Below are 19,882 nucleotides of genomic sequence, written 5' to 3' on the forward strand. Positions count from 1 at the left end.
TATATCGAGATGAGCTTTGTACTTTCCGTATTACAGCACGATACATAGGTACGTCGTTTACCGCACAACAGTAAGATATAATGCGAGGTCCGAGGTGTGCTGAACTCTTTGTATTTCGCAGTTCATAATTTACAAAGCGGAACGTCAGACTGTGAACCAAGTACCATAAAATTACGGTAAGCGTTTATCTTACGACCAGGCACACTTTATCACATTCGTGGTGTAAATCCGATGCGACTGCGAGACACAAAATTCGCATTCGTTATAATTTATAATATAATACATTGACTAGAGGTACATATACATTATCATTGAAAATATATGAATATCAAAACAATGTCTCGAAACACACATCTCATATATGTCGTTCATTTATCTTGCTTTGTCGTTTTGGTCATTAAATGAACTCGTTAACACTTTACAAACATTAATTTGTTTACGGATTTCCGTAGTAATTTCTACGATAATTCTCAGACCAGTTTCTTTAATTTAGGCATTCTCTTGGGACATTTTTCCACGTGGATACTCCAGTGACGAGTTTGGCACCTCTCGTCGCAATAGAAGGCTGTCTCGCAGCCCAGGCACTTGAACATGGAACCGGTGAGGCCGCAATTAGAGCACTCCAAAATGTTCGTAGTCTCCGGAGTGCGATTTACCTTACCCAAATGTGGCGTTTCGCAGTTGCGACTCTCTTTCCGCGCGGATTCTTTCAACGCGCTATTTGATGCCGAGATCGTAGTGGGCTTATACGCTGACGTGGACACCGAGGATGCTACCGTCGGCTCTTGCGCGTTGTCGTCGAAGATCGCTGTCGACGACTGGGAATAAACATCGTCTGCCTTTACGTAGGGTAATCTGTCCAATATTAAATTCTGCAATTGACGGTAACCGCCGTTGTTCAATCGCGAGTCCACATTGACGACACCACCGACGGTGCTGACGGGTTGCACCTGCTCCTGCGGCAAATGCTCGCGATTTGTCGCTCTATTCGCCGCCATCAGTTGCGAGGATTCGTTATCCATGACACCGCCGATGCCTCCGGATACCATTTCCGTATCGGTTCTTCCGTATGATGGTAACGTACCGCGCTGTCGACCGAAGGAAGCTGCCGCAACCACCGCAGCAGCTGCCGCCGCAGCAACGACATCCGGGATCATCCTGTTCCTGCCGTTGCTCGCGGGATAGCCGGCCAGGGAAGTGCGTGCCAAAGACTGCTGCGCGGAGGCGGTTAACGGTGGAGGTGGCGGTAACAGTAGGGGCGGTAGACAAGCCGGCGCGGTACTGTTTTGCGTGGCAGCCGTCGCCGTCCTCAAACGATCGTAATCTAAGCCGGCAGCAGCCGCAGCGTGTTGATAGCCACTCGCTGATAACGTGCCGGAATACTTTAGGAGATCCGTGGTGAAATGACGAGACGCCGTGTTTTGCAGATGCGCAGGGTAACGCTTGTCGATATGCTGCATCTGGCGAAGCGAAGAGGCGTGTGAATCTTGTAAGGGACCTATTTGATAGCCGCTTATAGACGGTGCGGTAGCGTGTAGGCGAGAGTGATAGGGGTAATCGCCGTAGGGACATATCGCTGAATGATAGCCAAAAGCTGCGCTACCATAAGGATCGATCTGCAACGGTAAACTAGCTGAATTATCAAATGACGAAATAACTGCATCTGTACCGGATAAAATCCTTTATTCTCTAAAAACAACTGGCAAATATAAAATAGATATCTAGCAAATGCATTCCCTTTGCATATTGATTAATTTATGGATCTTCTTAATTTTTCTTACCGCATAATTAGATGGATAGAACTGGGTAACCGAGATAGGTGGACAGATGCCCGGTCTCACCGGAGGCACGGCCGATGGTGCCGCTGCATATAATTGTTGCTGACGTTGCTGATGTTGCTGATGTTGCTGACGCTGCCACCTTTCCGTGTTCCATTGCGGCGCTACGTTGACTATGTTGTTTCGGCTTGCGTTACTCGATGCACTCGAGCGGACATTTTGCGCCTCCACTCCTGGAATCTGTGCGCGGAAGAACAGTAGAAAATTCGTCAGTAGAGAATCGATATCAACGAAGAAACACGTGTCAGCGAAAATGTAACTTACGCGAACGGCCTCCGCTGTTGATGCGGTTGGTAAGCTTATCCCAGATTGCAACTTGGATTTCGACTTGGTAGCCTGTTTCTTCGACATTCGCGCCACCCAATTGCCCAGCGTAGGAAATTGCTCCGTCATGATGCGGTTTCCATCGTTTCGCTGATTGGTAGTCTCCGGAAGGGCTTTGTTGCAGCTATTAGGCAGACTGATACATCGATTGCGTGGAAAAAAAAACAAAAAAAAACACTAGTTAATATATATTTACATAAATCAAATTTAGATTTATATAACACGTATGTGATACTTACACGATACAGTGTTGGTTTGAGCTGCTGACGGCAGACCTAGATTGAGTGAATCCCAGAGGCATAATTGGTGGATCCAAGGCCGCGGATTGACTCATACTTGACGTCACCTAAAAGGACACAAAATACATTTAACTATTGAAATCGGATTATAATTATTTTTTTGTAACTGCACAAGCTTTTAACAGCATAACACGATATAGAGAAATCAATTATTCACAGTTAAATTATTATATACAATAATTTGCAAATTTAACGAAAAAATATGAGGAAATCTAAATAATACGTGCAATTTTATCGATTTCAATATTTTGAACGACAATTTACTTATGCGCATTATGACCATTGTTAATCTTAAACAATCTTTTTTGCAGATTACCTTCTGCACGTCCCTCGAATTTTGTATGACGTCCGTGAAGACGACGTTTTCGCGTGCGACAGGCGGTGAGCCGTAATAATTCGACTGCAGTTGCAGGATGTTGGTTACATTGGGAGCAGGTACTTCTAGTCGTTCGACCATCGTTGACGCTTTCTGTGCAGCCGTAACTGTGCTCGTGACCAGCCTGTTCTTACCATTAATTCTTTCTTCCGAGTTGTAAGTCCCGTATTCCGTTGTTTTTCTAGTTTCCTCCACGATCGACGTGGATGGTAGAGCCTCGTTTGATTTCTGTTCGAGCTCTTGCTTCTCACGGGCGACTTGTTTGTCTGCAATGGTTTCCGAGACCTGTGCCACTTCATCGAGATGTCCTTGAGCGATGGGTCTTTCCTTCGTGTCTCTCACGTCCCTTCCATCTATGTCGACGTCCATCGTCGAACCTAGAAAACTGTCCGAAGGTATCGTCGGTGTCGTTTGTCGGTGACGTTCCTTTATATCGCCAAATGTTTTAGTGTCCTTCGGAATTTTCTCCTCGATTTCCGGCTGCTTCAGTTTCGACGAAGGTTCCTCTTCGCCCCACTCCACTGTACTGTTTCTCGGATCTTCGAACTCGGACGATGAAACTGCGGATATAACTGGTACCGTTATTACGTCGTCGCGTATTATCGTTTGATCCGTATCGTTCACTTTGACTTCTTTCTCGATCCGCGAGCTCAACGAGCTGTCGCCTTTGTGCCAGCTTTTAGTAACAGTCAGATTTTGCTCGAGACACTCGAGAGCAGTCGGCTGGATCGCTATGTAAACCCTGGGTAGTACCGGCGGACTGTCTCTCACTGCATCGGGCGATTTACTTTTCTCGTAGTCGATGGGAGAACGCGGCGACAATTTCGGCGGTTCCGGAGAAGGGGACGGGGAAACTCTACTTCTGAATATTCCATTTACCTTTGCAACATAAATATTAATTAATGGAAATTATATTATATATAAAATAACCGACAAAATTGATTTTTTTGAACATCAATTTGCATCCAACGACCGTTTCGCAATCTGCGGATTTAACGGTCTTCTCAGCGAGAATATAAGTTTATTTTACTTGAAAAGCTTAAAGGACTTTACGCGAAACACTACTTTACCCAATTCCTCATTCAATTCCTGTCATTTTACTTACCTGTGTGACGTCACTGTCAACGGCTGTTTTCTCAATTGACGTATGCTCATCCAGCTCGTTTTCATAGTCGAGATCGACGACGACATCGTCGGTGTCGGTCGTGGGCGGTATGGAGGCAGACAGTTTACACAGCAGCTTAGATATGTTCTCGATCTGTTTATCGTAGCAGTTCATCATCTGCCGCAGCCGGGTGCTACGCTGCGGGCTCGTGTTGGCGGCGTTATTGCACACAGTCATCTCCCGCGAAAGCTCCAATGCTTTGCCTCGCAGTTCCCGCAGTTTTTGGCGCAACCGGTTGCGACGGTACTTGATCTTGTAGCCGTCGCTCTTCGGCGAGGACCGCCGGCTCTTATCCCACGCATTGCCCGTCGACGATTCGAGTTCCTTCTCCGACGCCACGCTGTTCCAGAAAGAGATAGCGGAATAACCGGACGGAGATTCCGGACGTGGCGTGGCGCCGGTGACAATGCGATAGTTGGACTCATTCCCCTCGACGTTCACCTCGACGCTACGTTGATATTCGATAGCGCTCGCTGAGAATAAAAGCAAACGAGTAATAAATAATGATGTGAACAAATCCATGTTTCCTGAATGCGCTGAGTGCAAGTTATTTTTATTGGATTGGAACGAAAAATTTGCCAATTATTTCTTGGTAGAAAAATTAATTAAATAATCTAAATTAATATTGATAAATTTATTCACGTAACTCCTCGAAATGTTAATTAAATATTGAATATTTAAAAAAATACCTTCGCGCACAACTTTCTTCAATCTTAAAGGCGGCACGACCTTATTGCAGGTTTCCTTCTTTTCTGCCTCCGACTCCGTCGTCGACACTACGACCGGTGACGAGTATCTCTTGTCATCCCACAGCCTCACCATTACATGCCGCTGCAATTTTCCTTCGCCTTTGTCGGCCAAATTGCCGGAACAAGTTCTGGAGTACTCCTTCAAAATATTCTTGACGCGTTCGTCGCGTATGTGACCGGTATCGACTTCGTGGGATTTTCTCCGTTTCTTCACATCCTTGGTAATTTCTTTCTCATATTCTCTGTCCGGATCTTGGACGTTTTTTCTTTTAACGCCGTTGATCTCTTTCGTAATCTGTAACGCGTGACCCATCCTACAGTCGTATAATTAAAGCGGATTACACACGACTATTAAAGCTGATATTTAATTTTAATTTCCAATTTCGATCCACAGACATCGCTTGCTTTCGATTAGTCAAATTTAATTGCAATCCGTGTAGGATAACGATAGAACAAATGTAAAACCATAGCGACGGATAAATATTACTTGGTGAGATCCTCTAGTAGTAATTTTTTAACTCACGCAAATTTTGATTCGCATTGTATTCCTGAATCATTTTCATATAACGACGCACAAGTCTCGCGTTTCGCGTTTGTTAAAAATATAGTACACTCGAAAATAACTATTTCTTTTTCGAAGGGGGAAAGAAAAGAATAAAAATTGACTCTCAGGCCATCAGTTCGCTTCGCTACCTGCACGACATTACTCATGTCTGGAAGAATGTAGTCCGAGCGATCGATGAGCTCGCTCGTAAGCATCATTCCTTCTCCGTTCCCATCCTGCTGCCCGAAAGGGAATTCGTTCAGTTCGTTTGTCAACGAACCGCTCGGAGATTGCAACTCTACTACGTCCAGGCTTACAGATTTCGACAGCTTGAGGATCGGCGAGCGTGTCTTCCGCAACGTTACTATCGATGCCGCCGACCTCGTCGGTATCGGCGGCGCTGGTCGGATCGGTAGGGAGCGATTAGGCTGCACAGGGATCACGCAAGGACCACGATCCCTCAAGGCGGTCGCCAGGCTATTGCCCGTGCTACCGCGTTGCAATCTGCTGGAACTGTCTGCTATCATGATGCGAGGTTCTGAAATAGTTAAGTTCGGAATTTATAGTTTAGATATCATCGACACGACAGAGAGGACGCACGACCTCGGACCTATACCCCATGCAAAATCGTCCGGGTCACTTAAAAAGAACGTCTAAAAATATTTCATCACTTGATATTAATTAAAACAATTTCTCGTTACATCGATTTTTTTAAAGCATCGTTCGACATCTTTCTTAAAAATAGCTTTTCTCGATTTTAATTCTAATTTTACATTCAGAAAAGGCACGTGTTTTAATGATATTAATGACATTCAGCACGTCATCTTCTTGGAGGCTATTTCTGAGTAAACAGAACGTTTCGAAAGGCTATTGGCTATTTAATCGAGTTGACAAATGCAAATTAATATGCGGATGATATTTTAATCTATTTTTATCAATTTAGTTTATAGCACGCATCAAAAATTTTAATTTTTATAGTAGGATATTTTTTCAGATTCCGTATTCCTTGAAGAATTTCTTCTTACTTACGTTCCTCGCGCGGAACCAAATGTTAAAAGGCATTGAAGAAATGGAGGAGATGGGACACTAGTTTAATACATACTGATACTACTAATTGATTTTTCTGAGAGTGATTATATACATTTTGCGCGATGTCGTAGTGTGCACATGTGATCGCCAATATATATATATATATATTATTTAATATATGAATATATATATCCGACATATATATATATATATATCTCGAGGCTAAAGATCAACGACGTTACTTAGGTAGGATACACCGCTTTTACTCATTATCACGTTCTCACCCGACATTTCCGAGCTTTCTTCGGCGTTACTGAATCGTTTCAAGATCGTCTGCTTCCAGGTAGCTTGCTTAGACTCCTCGTTGGTCAGATCCACGAGAACTGGAGCTTCCCGGTGCTCTATCGTGACGGTCGTGCTGGATGTGGAGGCCGTCTCTACGTCGCCGACGTCACCCTCGTAATAATCCAGATGTTCCGCTAGTTCTTCGTCCTGCCCGCTCATTAAGCCCCCTTTGGCTTTACGTATCTTTGCGGCAGCGGAGGCGGCTCTATCCTGCTGCAGCAGCTGACATTCCACGCAATCCTTGCACGTGGCACACACCTCGTCCTCTTCGAGTTCCGTCGAACTGGAAATCCGTGGACAGGCCGTCCTTTCTTCGTTGCTGCCGTCGCTATTCTCGCAGAATAGCTCAACGATATCGCAGGCGATGACGTTGGTGTCGTTCGCATCGATAACCGTGGAACACCCATCGAATCGGGATAAGCTCTTCCCGGTATCATTAGACTCGCCGTGCGGCTTTTTACTGCGGGATATCGCGACCCTGGACCAATGGGTGCTAGGTGCAAGCGACTGATTGGATTTATCCTCCGACGAGAGCTTCCTCTTCCGCGGCTTTAGCGCGACGGCCAAATGCTGATCGTGCGATCGCATTTTTCTTACGCGCGTTATAATCGAGTGACACGAGACTCGAGGATTTTTCCGAAAGTTTGGTAAGTGGCACGCCGGAACATCTCGTGTTCCAGTCGCATTTAAAATTATTCAGACGAACGGCATCCTCCTCCCTTGCATTCGCGCGACACGCGCTGCAGTAATAATTACGCTTGAAAGGGGGAGGAGGAGGAGGGGAGGAGAGTTGATGGAAAGGAAATTAAGTATTAAACAGCCAACGCGGTATATTCAGGTATACTTTAGCTGTTTTGGTCGATAAAGTTGAACAAAGTCTCCTGATGCAAATAATACATGGGGGGGGGGGAGCGAAGAGACGCTCACGCTCGCGCTCGCGAAAGGGAAGGTAATAATTGCGAAGCTTCGTGCGCTACATGTCAACCGTTCTGCATGGTGTTTTTTTTTTTCTTTTTTTTTCGTCAGAAGTCTCCTATCGATTCTTATCGATTTTTCCTCATACGCACCGTGCATCGAGTGTCTTTCGCTTTACATTTACGGTAACAGCACACACGAAAAAGGGAGAAATTACGTTTCGCACGCGATGCACGCCCCTCTTGCTCCACCTTCTTGCTCTCTTGTTGGACGCACACACGCATATCTCTTTTTTTTTCCTCGCACGGAAATTCACGGTTGCGCCGAAGAAGCGAACCCCCTCGTGGCAATCGAAAATCGAAAAAAAAGTCTGTATACTAAAAACTTTCTTCGTTGCAACGTTGCATGTGAGTCAGATGTAATTACCGTAGGATCAACTTAACATTACAACTGCGAATATAATTGTTGAATAATGCGATAATCAACGTTTAGGCAAAATTACTGGCAACGAGCATGGAAATAGAAACGAGCTCATAATTTAGATTACGAAATTGCCGATATTTCGTAATCTAATTCGTGAAACCTTCAATCTATTTTTACACTTAATTAGTTACACTATAGTGACATAGTTACAAAAGAATTTGCAACAGTAAATTATTTTTTTTATTTTTTTAGATGAAATAACCAAAAATAAAAATATTGGGAATATATTTTTATAATTCTCACTACTTATATACTTATATAAAGTTGCACTTTGTGTTATCAATTAATTACATTTATTAAATAATTGTTAAATTTTATGACCCTATATATATATATATATATATATATATATATATATATATATATACACAATATATGACGTATATTATAATATATTTTAAAGGATTTTACTTTCTTTCTGAAATGATATTTAAGCAATAAGACGCTCCTCTGCATTATGCTCGTTTGTACCTTTTTTTTTATTTTTATACGTTATCTTTTCCAGGTAAAAAATATGAGGGAATTTGTTAGAGATTATAAGAAATTATAAAAGGAAATATTTAACCGTTAAAAGACTTCGTTCCCATTCATCGAGGTCACGTCCTCAATCTTGATAACGAAAGAAGCACAGATGCAAATTACCTTTGCAAATTATCTTCGGCGTCGTTAAACGAATACGATAAATAATCGTGCAGAGTTGTGACATCGAAACGATGACATCGTGAATATCCATATAGATGAGACATCACACACTTAATTTACCGTTACCAAGATATTATGTTTCGATATAATTTTCATATTATATCGAAAGATATAAGACCGAAGACGTACTTCTCTGATGCTTGATGCACAGCAACGAAGCTTACGAACGCAGGCTTACTTACTTCTCATTATCACTTTCTATCGTTGCTTTCCGTCGTTAGCATCGGCGAGTTAATGTATACTCCACACCGAATCTTACATCACCGTATCACTGCAGTAGGAATCACGTGTCGGCCACCCACTCAACTCGGAGACGCCTCTTGATGCCGCAATAAGGTAAAAACCTCACACCTTACTTTTCTCTCTCTCTCTCTCTCTCTCTCTTTCTCCTCTTCTTTCCTCTTGTCTTTTACAAACATCTGTCCTCTCTGACAATGAGTCATAATACCGCACCTTCTGCTTCTTTTTTATCTCCCTTTCTTTTTCTATTCCAGTTTTCACATCAGAAACTCGCAAAAATCCTCACAGTTGATGGTACCTCGCGTTGTCTGAACTCTTTCCGAAACTTTTACAGCGTTATCGTCCTGGATAGCGGAACCCTTGGACGTTTTATTCAATGTCCCGGCAGGACCGCCGAACATCATTCTACGCGGAGACGACGTCGGTCACGGTATCCCTCCTCCACGTGTGTCACAGAGCTGTAATGTAGACTGTCATGCGAAGGAGCGAGCCGGCCGGGCCGGCAGAGCAATAGAATAGAGCAATATATTTTCCCCCCCTTTTATCTATTTAACACCACACGCGTGACGGCTTGCTCTCTTTCGGGAGCCCTTCGACGCGACAGGCGTATTTCAATTGGCCCTGGGACGCGCATCCTCCGGCGCAGGCAGAAGGACGATCGGAGAAGGGACACGCGAGTCGATCATGTTGATGTCTCCACACAACCACTTTTTTTTCCTCGACTCCATCGCGCGCCTACGCGGCGCTACATTCCCGCTCATTTCAGAGAAAGAATTCCCTGAAAATCGATCAAGCCAGCAGAGTTAGGAATCCTCGAAACTCAAAGAGGTTCCCAATGAGTTGCTAATAAGGAGGTTCCAAGGGGGGGGGGGTCCCAATTTCGGAGGGAGAGATCTTTTTTAGGTCTCTGCGAAAACCATCGCGCGATACTCGATACTTATGTTAAACGCCTCGATTGTAAAACGTATTTGGTCCCATTACAAGCAACAGAGCTGCTAATGCTTCACTTATCTGCAGTTTTACGCGGTTGTACGGTCGTTCAAGGATTAACGATAAGTACGTGATGATAAAAACGCAGCTAGTATCGCCGTAAAACTTGGCGCGCATTTGCGTCTCCATCTTGATTTATATTTTGTCTATTTATGTTAAATATCAACATGAATGTAATTTTATAATCTTAAATCGTAGTAAACTGATTTTAGTAGATTCTGGTCATTAATCTGTTCGAAACGAAATGGTATCAACGTCAAGAGAAAAAACTATATCATTTTTATATCTAACTATTAAGAACCAGCGCGGTAAATGATGCGCGAAAGTTTTATTTATATTTTTATTTTACATATTTTCCAACCTATGACTGCGTGCCGATTAGATTTGTCAGACTTGAAACACAGCTCCGATTGGAGTAGTAAAATCCCTACTCCCCCTCCATACACCTAATTAAATCGAATTAGAATTAATTAGGTGTAGGGGGGGGAGGGGATTTTACTACTCCAACCGGAGCTGTGTTTCAAGTCTGACAAATCTAGTCGGTGCGCAGTCAAAGGTTGGAAAATATGTAAAATAAAAGTATAAATAAAACTTTCGCGCATCATTTACCGCGCTGATTCTTATAGTTAGCCCGTTTTCTATATTCGTACGGATTTCCATTAGAAACTATACTTGGATTTTTATATCTATTTTTACAGGACTTTGGCTAGATTGACGAGTCTCGCAAGCGCACATAAAACTCGTTCGTAACAACGGCATTCCGAGTTGGAAAACTCGTTCCGACGTCGTCGTTAAAGCAAAAGATGAAGTAAAATATAATTTCCACGGCCTTTCCCAAGTCGCGGCCGGCGGCGCGGGGAACTTTTGAGCTCCTCGTCAATACGAGGGGATGAATGCTTCATGCACCCCACGCGAATAATGTTAGCGTGACGCGTATAACCAGGCAGCAGAACCCTTTCGCAGAGAGAAAAGAGGCTCTTTCATAATTTACCGGTCCACTTACAGGTATCTTCTTTGTAGTTCTGCCGTTATATAAGCCCGCTTAGTTAGTGTACGTAGTGCAACCTTGTACTATCCCACTCCGAGAGAGTATCTAGCGTTTCTTTGAGTGGTACTTTCTAACGCGCGTAATATAGTTCCCGAAGAGAGGAAAGGAGGATCCCGTGTTCGATCGCACGCTCGTCCCGAAGGATTGCTTACGAGAATATCCGCGCGGCGGTATTATGTCACGGTGCTCCGTATTGATATCGGGCTCATCCGTTCTCGACTCGGGATAGAGAGAGAGAGAGAGAGAGAGAGAGATGTAAGCGTATAATTAATTAGGCTCGGAAATGACGTCGAAATTCTCGTGCCACGTTTAACTTTAATTAACCTGCAGTAATGAACAATGAGCGGCGATAACGAAAAGCAGAGTCGTTTTCTTTTGTCGTGACAACGACATTGTACATGTGCGGCGATATGGCTGATGAATGCTATGTCTATAGATAGATCTTTACAGCGAACGTGTGCCTTTGCTTCGTCGGCGATAACTACGTCCGGGTATATAAGGGTCAACGACATATCCTCCTTTGCGAATATCGACGAAATCCGGACAAGATCGGCCGGCTCGCAAAGAAATCGTCAGCTCGCGCGCTCTCTTCCTGGAAACCCTACCGGTGACGACGATCTATCTATGCTTATAAACGTATATACGCTTATAGAAGCGAGTTATCGATTGAAAAGTTTCGCGGACCCGATAAACCGCGCGATTTCGCGTTGATATCCTTCAAATTCTTGCGAGCAAGCGCAAGTGTTGAGCAGCGCGAAACAGTAAAGAACGGGATAAAGGTGCAGAGCAGTGTATATTTGCATAATTTGAATTATATTGATCCGTTTAGGCGTAATTGCTTCTTTGTTAAACAGGTAGAAAAATTAAGCGCGCGCTTGGAGAACGTCATTTAACAGATAATCGTTCGTCGAGAACCGAGAATACTTTAATAGGAAAATTATCGAGAAAATTGATTTCCACCTCAAGGCTATCTGGATTACATAAAGCTGCACGGTAATATTATTCGATTATACATTCTAAATGAAAAAGAGCACTCACTTGATAGGCGGAGCTCCAGAACAATCCGCGACTTTGCTTATCATATCATTCCTCGATGACGATGATGATCAGGCTGTCATCCTCCGAATTCATGGTATATATATCTTACTGGGAGATCTGCACAGTGCACACTGGAACTTGCGATCCCATCCAGACATCATTAGCTAATCCGGATGTTGACTTTCACGCTTATCTGCTGGACCACACGTCAAAAGATTCGCCTCCAGATTGAGCGGACGCGTCGGATTCTCTAATCACTCAAAACTAATTTTAATATTTATAAATTAAAGCGACAAGGGGTTCGATATTTAATTTTTATTAATCTCCACCCTTCGTTTTTCAGCGTTTAACTCCAAACGAGACGACGCGACGTTCCTATCTATAGATCGGCAGACACGGGAGATTTACGTTATCGATAATCCATCACTTTGAGCCGTCCCGTGTGTATGATCTCTGCCGCGTGTAATTTCGTGTCTACGACGACGCGACGTCGATGTATCGCACGCGGCGCGACGCGACAGACCAATGCGCCGGAGCGAGCCGGTGTGGGCCGGTGTGCGGCACGCGAGTGTGATCGCCGCGTCGAGGTACAACATAGCAGCGCCACGTGGTACACCGAGGTCGTTACCGTGGGGGGCTGTCCGCTATCGTCGTTAGGACTCCCTCGGATCAACGACGACGACTTGCGCCCGACGCCGACGTCCGTGAATCCTCTATTTCGTGGCTACTCCGCGGACCCGCACGCTTGATTATGACGTGATCTCTGCAAGGTGGACGCAGAAATTATTTATCGAATAGTACATTCATAATGTCAAAAGCAAATAAATGTCGTATATATGCAGTAAATGAGCTGAAATATTATGTACAATCGTGAAGGAGGTAAATCGAAATAAGGGTTGCTTCGAAACTAACATGATAAAATAAATCTTTTTCGATTATAGTAGGTAATTGTCAATAAATTTGTCTTAATGATCGTCAAAAAGATGCAACATCCCATTGAAAAAATAAGAGCGATATATATATATATATATATATATATATATAATTATTTTAATTGTTTTTTGAATTATTTCATTAAATATAACGTATCTTTCTTATTATTATGCTAACAGTCACTTTTGAAATTATCGTTGACGGTCATTCAAGTTTAAAAAAGTATAAATATATTTTTAATTTTCCAATTTTCAAAGTTATATCTCTCAAAGACGAGGCCTCGTACCATGAGTTTTGACCCATTCTGTATAAATAGGACACGTATAACGAGTACCTTGAATCCAAATGTAATGCTACTTATTATCATAGTCGATATAGTGCTTGAACACGCGATTTCTATATCTCGTGCTTCTTTCACAGGGAAGAACGCGTAATCCGTTATCACAAGCATAAAGATGCGCAAAATCTGATTTTTTTTTTTCCAAATTAGATCGACGATTCTTCCTCCCTTCTCTCGAGGATTTAAACTTATTCGAGCTAAATTTAACTCATGGGCACGTAAAGCACGTCCCTACACACGGCGATCGATTGTCTTTTGTCTCGAATTGCTGTTCGAAGACTCTTAGCCATTTGCACGAAACTTCTATCCTTCGCTATTGATCGGATAATTATTACAAAGTTGCTACGCCATTTCCTAGTTATTAGACTTGAGCTATTCTACAATGTATATATTTCCGCTTGTGCGATACGACATGCGGAGAAGAAGAAAGAAGAATAAAAAGAAAAAGAGGTATAATAAGAAGATGATGACGAAGAGTAAAAAAACGCGATGACTCATGTTGATGAGAAATAAATTACACGCGCGAAAAGAGAGTAGAGTATATAGCTCGAGTCTACGCTATCTTGAATATGAATTACGTTCTCGTGGCAACTGATGACGGGGAAGGTCATGTGCAGGGGTGAGGGTGAGACCGTGTACGCGAGGGCGACGGCGCGGCGGGGTTGCAACGTTGAATATACTGTGATGCGACAATTTTTAATACGTATAAACATTTAAATATTTACCCCGCAGGCCACGTCGGAAATACGTGGACAGACGTGAATATCACGTACGCAGGGTACACGTCGTCGCTTCTAGCTTCCGGTAGCGATTGTTGATCGCGATCGCTTGCATTGGAGGGGAAAAAAAAACAGACGCGTTTCAGATAGCGTGAAACACGTCTTTATCTGCCTTATCTGACTGCAATGCCGATCCCGTGTATTCGTCGTGGCCTCCGCTTTAATTTCGCTCACGCGATAGGCGTACGCATATACGTATATCGATAAGTGTAATTTCACGTGTATTATACTCGCGAAGAGAAAAAAAAGAGGGAGAGGTTCCCCTCTTTTTTTTCTTTTACCTCCCTCTCCTCTCTTTCACGCAACCATTCTTATTTTATAAGCTAGGACAACGGTACGCTATACATATATACTATATGCACCTTTTCATTATGCAATTTATATTATGTATTATATGTATTCGCGATCGCGCGAGGGAAAGAATACGTGTAATGTTTATGTATTCCGAATGGACGGCAAATTCTATCGATTCCTATCGCTAACAGACCCCGACTGTACCGTACCGGATGATATATTCGTGCTTTCTTCGAGGCCAACGCAACGGTCCTCGCTGCGGTCCTCATCTACGAGATTACTGCCCGTTATCGCCATATCCGTTCGCGGTAGGCGTGAAACGCGAGCCCGGTAACACGATCGACCACCTGTATCCCCGTGCATAATTCCTCCTATCGAACAAACAAAGGAATGGTTAGATGGTTACTCGTTGGCAAACAGTTAACGACGTTCGCTCGGCACGGTCTCGCCCCGCGTTCCTATCAGGTTACTCCGGACCTTTTCTCACCTTTCGCCGTCCGCGGTGTCAAGGTGCCGACCGGCATCAGGATTCCAGAAGGAGACGACAACGCGGCGTACCGATGAGAGAGCGCGATTCTGCATACAAGATCCTGCGGTTTAGGTGACGTTTTCCCTCCCCCGAGAAGACGCGGTATTCCGGTAATCCCGGCACGTACATACACGTCATGTCGACCAAGACCACCGTGGTGCGGAGGACGAGATCCAGCAACTTGGAGTATCGCGGCGACTCCAGATTTCCACCAGGCGTGTACACGATCCATCTGCCGTCGGCGTGCGACCGTACGCTCGGAGACAGGCCGATTCATCTGAAAAGGAGTAGCGCGTACGAAGGAAAAGAGGTAAACGCAGTTTACACCCTGTTCCCGAGGAAAAACGGGATGCGTGTGTCTCCATTTAAATTCATCTGTAAGTTAAATATAATTGTATAAAATGTTGTTGATGGTAGGTCGGCAGGATAAGGGATAAAAGCGGCACGAGGAAATATCTGATTCCCTCGAAGGAGCCTGTGGTCTATCCGAAGATCATGACGAGGAAGGAGTATGAGGACCTGAAAGAACGCAGCCGCGTCGTCACAAAGGAAGAGAGACAAACGACTGCGGAGGCCGCGGCGAAGGAGAGGGAGAGACTGACGAAGGAAAGCGCGGCACGGAAAGAGGCAATCCGCATGATGGACATGAAGAAGAGTCGCGAGAAGGATCCGAGAACGAGGGAGATCGAGGAGGAGGCAAGAAGGAGGACAATGCACATCCTCGAGCGGGCGTACAACATGCGTCTGGAGCAGGAGGAAGAGATACAAAAGTGCAATCGGCTCATCCTTGAGACCAAATGCCGAGCTATTCGCGACGCCCAAGTAAACCACTGAACTGACACACTGCAACGGAATTCCGCGTATGACGTAACGTCTCTATAACGTCTAATTTTCGTGTACATGTACATTTAGCTATTCATTTGCAGATCGCGGAAAAAAAGCTGATGGAACAGGAGCTTCTCGAGGAGGAGAAACGGCTGCACGACATGATGGAAGACGAGAGGAGATGGGCGATCAAGGAAGAGTCGCGAAAGGAACAGGAGGAGGCGGCCAAGAGGCTGCGATTCGCCAAGATCCTGAAGGAGCAGATCGTGGAAAACGAGGAGCAGCGGATACTCGAGTTTGAGAAGAAGCAGGAGGAAAGCCGGCTCATCAATTTAAATAATATCGCGTGGCAGCAAGATGAGATCGAGAAGCTGCGCAACAAAGAGGCTGAAAATGCTAAAGTGCGGCAGGAACTTGCGGAAGGAAACGAACAACTGAAACATTTCAAGGCTATGGAACAAGAGGAAAACAAAATTATAGATATAAGGTGTGTTTTATCAAAAATCATTTCAAATCATTTATTAGTTTTTAAAATTACCTGCTTGGAACTATCTCGACCTTCGTATCTTTCCTTGGAAAAAATATAATTTTTATTAAATTTAACTTTTCAGGATACAAAACTATCATCGAATGAAAGAAGAGAGAGAGGCCAAAAAGATGGAAGAGCAGAAATTAGAGAGATTGAGAAAAGAACGAGAAAAAACCAGAGTAGCGATGCGAACGGTGCAGGCGCACGAGCTTCAGGTATTGAATATCGAACTTGAAAGATTCGCTACGTAAGTGTATCTAGAAGGGAATGGAATTTTACTAACAATAAGTACGTCGCAAGATCATGAATTTTTCCGCTAATGGAAACGCAATAATTTACGCAATACATCATATCGCATTGCGCGTATCGTTCCATTTACTTTTTATAATTACCTACATACGTTCTCGCGTGTCTCAACTACCTATTGTCGAGGGTCAATGAATCCATGAGCGCCACGTCAGGTCTCGCTATCTACAATGTGTTCTTCTTTCGAAATTGCGCTTCGCGTTTTTTTATCGTATGTTTTTCTTATTGCGTGGTTATTTGTGGCACTTGATAAAGTATTAAGTGCCATATGCTATATGTTATTGCACCGTAATGTTCTTTTCGCAATTAAAACAATTACTGTACGTTGAACGTTATGAACTATTCCTGTTATTTCTAATAATGCCTATTTTTAGGATGTATTTATTATCTCACAATTTATTGACGTTTTAAAGAAACATTTAATCAAAGGATTATAAGTTACTATAGTTTTAACTGTAAGCAAATTGCGACAATAAATTTTCAGGCGCAAATTGATGAAATCAATGCGGCTCGGGTTCAGGAAGAGGTAGAACGGGAATGGAGACGAAAAGAGAAGGAAGAAGCTTTAAACAAATTGGAGGCTCAAAAGATTCTTCAGAGACAAAGGGAGGAACAAATAAACAATAAGCGAATAATGCAAGCCATCGAGATCGAGCGAGAGAGGCGGGAATTCGAGAGGATTGCACGTGTGCAAAAAGCAGCTTTTTGTAGAGAAAAGAAGGAACTCGGGCAAAAGCAACAGCAGGCTCAAATTCATCGCAGTGAAATATTAAAGCAGGTTTGTATCATTTGTCTTCACCTGAAACAATGTTAATGCATTAGTATGCACAATTATATATTAGAGAGGGATATATTATATTCTGTCCTCAATTATAAATATATTCTTTTATATAGTTATACATATATATATATAAGTATATAATATTGTAGATTATGTACATTATTACAATATATGTGTCTTATCGTACATTATATGTATTATTCTATTTCGCTTGGATAGGTAAATGAAAAGGAACGAGAGCGCATTGCTGAGCGGCAAAAAATGTTTGAAGAAGGCTTGGCACGACGTGCTGAAACTGCGATGCGTAAGAAGAAATTACAAGATGCAATGGAACGAAAGTACCAAGAAATGAGAGAGAACAAAGTCCCTGATATTTATATCAACGAAGTGAAACGGATGATCGAAACTATTCAATGAGTTATTTGATCAGACTGATTGTGAAAAAGAAAATTAAGAGAAATAAAAAAGTATACATACATACATATATACATATATAATTTTTTTTACATAGATATATACAAGTTTATAGAAAATTGTCTAGTTTTACAGTCTTTTAAGTCTCTGCGACACATCACTCATCACTTCCATATCATTAGAACGTTTACATCGCGCTCGACGAGATCTTCAATTTGCGCGGCGGACTGGCCCGTGCTACAGCATATTTCATCGAGGCTGTACGTGCCTGTGAAATACTTGTAAATTGGATTATTTTTTGCTTCTTCGCTGCAAGATGCACCAGGAAGAAGTACAGGATACTATAAGAAAAGATACAATTAATATACCGCTATACAGTGCGGTTTATAATGCAACGCGCGAAAGCTACTCACATTGTACACCCTTCTAATAAGCCCCTCGATCAGACCAAATTGTACCAGCCTTCTCTCATTTATTCTTAGGTTCTGTGGATTGAGACGTTGGCACAAGTCTTTCATACTGACGCCGTAAGTCATACTCGAATACATACGGTATATATCTCTAAAAAACGCCGGTTGTCTAGCTAGAAAGAAACCAAAAAACCATCAATAAATTTAATCGCGGTGTTAAAATTAATAATCATTACGTTCGAGAAATCATTTACCTAACTTAGAAGCGTACGCTATACACCTTTCCCGTAATTTTAGGTCGTCCGGTAATTTTCTTAATTTCGGAGTTACGGCATAGACGTTACTATATTGAAATATTGGAATCAAAGTTACAACCCCATAATATCTGCAAAAATGTCTCTTATATAATACAATCGATTAAGGGAATGCTATCTCTCGTACAAATATCTCGTACACAAGATTTTGCACGCAGCTTTTGACCAAATTATTCTCCACGTCGGCCTCAGCCGCTATGCGCGCCACATGATTAAAACCATCGATGTAAGGTAACACTTGTTGCGTAGTCAAATCCCATTGATCGCACTGAAATGACTCTTTGTCTTCCAAAAATATTGGTACCTGATGATCGAGAACTGGCTTTGGCTCAGGCGCTAATCTCACAACTTTCAAATGTGACGTCATTGTTCCCTCTAACAAAATATTACACGTAACATATCGCGACAAGACATTTTAAATATTATACCTACCAGTCAATGTACACATTTTGTGCAGATTCAAATCCCGCATGACTTGCGCGAGCATCTCCGCCAGTCTGGTCTTGTCGTCCGAGGCAGATAGAAAGCAATTTTCTATTTCCAAAGCCATCTGATAATCACGTGAAAATTAGTACGTATAAATCGCTATACTTTCGAAATATTAAAAACGCAGAGAAATTCATAAAAAAAATTTACCAAGAAATCCGACATCTTCTTGACCACTGGCTCGTAATGGACAGTACGAGCATTCGCGTCACAGACAAAACACAAGTTGAAATAAAACGCATTTCTTGCGTATTTCTTATCGTCAATCTTCACGGGAAAGCCCAAAATCTTATAGTCCTTTAACGTGCTAGAGGAAAAAAAAATTCTTAAGACGAAACATAGGAGAATCGACCAGTTAACTTTCGCAGCTTCAAGTAGGCTCGACTTACATTGTAATGGTACTTCTTTGTAATTGCGCCTTTGGTATGATGTAAACACTGACATTGTCGAATATGTCCTTAGATATGTAATTGTCAGGCACCTGTAAAATAACGCAACTACCGTAAGTCACAAATGAAACGTTTGATCACTTGCAATCACTTTCATAACGCATGCTACCCTAACCTGGCATGTAATTTTGGGTCCCGCTATATGGTGAAATTCGGCAAAAAATATGCATCGAATCGGATCTTCTTGTTCCTTGTCCCCGACGCTTTCCAACGAAACGGATGCCATTGTGTCTCTTTGTGTTTTTATACCGATTGTGAGATTGCATTTCACAGAGAGCTCATCACGGATTTGCGTCCGGCGTCATTTAAACTTTTGAAACGTCAAGCATTTTTTTTTTTAAGGTTAATTTCCCTCGAAGGGGTTAGGTTAGGGGAGAAGGAAATGATCGGCACTGCTGCCATCTAATA

The 19,882-nt window shown here is 42.8% G+C and overlaps 3 protein-coding genes across 6 annotated transcripts; 1 reads left to right on the forward strand and 2 right to left on the reverse strand.

The window, feature by feature from the left end:
• Window positions 1–95: 95 nt before the first annotated feature.
• LOC143904168 (uncharacterized) lies at window positions 96–14,757 on the reverse strand. 4 transcript variants are annotated; one of them, XM_077418567.1, is made up of 11 exons: window positions 14,641–14,757; window positions 12,415–12,848; window positions 12,086–12,335; window positions 5,445–5,833; window positions 4,692–5,046; window positions 3,943–4,475; window positions 2,778–3,716; window positions 2,402–2,508; window positions 2,103–2,298; window positions 1,782–2,018; window positions 96–1,616 (listed from the first exon to the last, which is right to left on the reverse strand). In XM_077418567.1, exons 4-11 carry the CDS (start codon window positions 5,820–5,822, stop codon window positions 471–473), a joined length of 3,891 nt encoding a protein of 1,296 aa, XP_077274693.1. In that variant the 5' UTR covers window positions 5,823–5,833; window positions 12,086–12,335; window positions 12,415–12,848; window positions 14,641–14,757; the 3' UTR covers window positions 96–470. The 4 variants fall into 4 exon arrangements, with proteins under 4 accessions (XP_077274693.1, XP_077274694.1, XP_077274692.1 ...); XM_077418568.1 differs by having other exon boundaries at window positions 12,086–12,349; XM_077418566.1 differs by lacking the exon at window positions 14,641–14,757 and having other exon boundaries at window positions 12,086–12,946.
• A 327-nt stretch (window positions 14,758–15,084) lies between these two features.
• Window positions 15,085–17,832, forward strand: LOC143904179 (cilia- and flagella-associated protein 45). Its single transcript, XM_077418606.1, has 6 exons — window positions 15,085–15,270; window positions 15,378–15,782; window positions 15,887–16,272; window positions 16,397–16,529; window positions 17,105–17,398; window positions 17,621–17,832. The coding sequence occupies exons 1-6, from the start codon at window positions 15,097–15,099 to the stop codon at window positions 17,816–17,818; spliced, it is 1,590 nt and encodes a 529-aa protein (XP_077274732.1). The 5' UTR covers window positions 15,085–15,096; the 3' UTR covers window positions 17,819–17,832.
• A 47-nt stretch (window positions 17,833–17,879) lies between these two features.
• Nprl2 (Nitrogen permease regulator-like 2) lies at window positions 17,880–19,872 on the reverse strand. Its single transcript, XM_077418626.1, has 8 exons — window positions 19,590–19,872; window positions 19,415–19,506; window positions 19,176–19,332; window positions 18,972–19,089; window positions 18,680–18,914; window positions 18,480–18,610; window positions 18,229–18,398; window positions 17,880–18,156 (listed from the first exon to the last, which is right to left on the reverse strand). Exons 1-8 carry the CDS (start codon window positions 19,698–19,700, stop codon window positions 17,980–17,982), a joined length of 1,191 nt encoding a protein of 396 aa, XP_077274752.1. The 5' UTR covers window positions 19,701–19,872; the 3' UTR covers window positions 17,880–17,979.
• Between the last annotated feature and the right edge of the window lie 10 nt (window positions 19,873–19,882).

The sequence above is a fragment of the Temnothorax americanus genome, unplaced genomic scaffold (assembly GCF_048541705.1).
Source record: "Temnothorax americanus isolate GAGA-0224 unplaced genomic scaffold, ASM4854170v1 Scaffold5, whole genome shotgun sequence".
Classification (NCBI taxonomy): Eukaryota; Metazoa; Arthropoda; class Insecta; order Hymenoptera; family Formicidae; genus Temnothorax; species Temnothorax americanus.

What these genes read in the sequence shown, in the direction of transcription:
- LOC143904168 (XM_077418565.1), bottom strand. Translation starts at nt 7,257, where the DNA reads ATGCGATCGCACGATCAGCATTTGGCCGTCGCGCTAAAGCCGCGGAAG. An exon ending in TTGACAGTGACGTCACACAG is followed by an intron (nt 3,717 to 3,942) that starts GTAAGTAAAATG and finishes TATGTTGCAAAG; the next exon opens with GTAAATGGAATATTCAGAAG. An exon ending in TCTATCCATCTAATTATGCG is followed by an intron (nt 1,617 to 1,781) that starts GTAAGAAAAATT and finishes TTACCGTTGCAG; the next exon opens with ATCGATCCTTATGGTAGCGC.
- LOC143904179 (XM_077418606.1), top strand. Translation starts at nt 15,097, where the DNA reads ATGTCGACCAAGACCACCGTGGTGCGGAGGACGAGATCCAGCAACTTG. An exon ending in GCGCGTACGAAGGAAAAGAG is followed by an intron (nt 15,271 to 15,377) that starts GTAAACGCAGTT and finishes TGTTGATGGTAG; the next exon opens with GTCGGCAGGATAAGGGATAA. An exon ending in GCAGTGAAATATTAAAGCAG is followed by an intron (nt 17,399 to 17,620) that starts GTTTGTATCATT and finishes TCGCTTGGATAG; the next exon opens with GTAAATGAAAAGGAACGAGA.
- Nprl2 (XM_077418626.1), bottom strand. Translation starts at nt 19,700, where the DNA reads ATGGCATCCGTTTCGTTGGAAAGCGTCGGGGACAAGGAACAAGAAGAT. An exon ending in AGCTGCGTGCAAAATCTTGT is followed by an intron (nt 18,611 to 18,679) that starts GTACGAGATATT and finishes ACATTTTTGCAG; the next exon opens with ATATTATGGGGTTGTAACTT. An exon ending in AGCGTACGCTTCTAAGTTAG is followed by an intron (nt 18,399 to 18,479) that starts GTAAATGATTTC and finishes GTTTCTTTCTAG; the next exon opens with CTAGACAACCGGCGTTTTTT.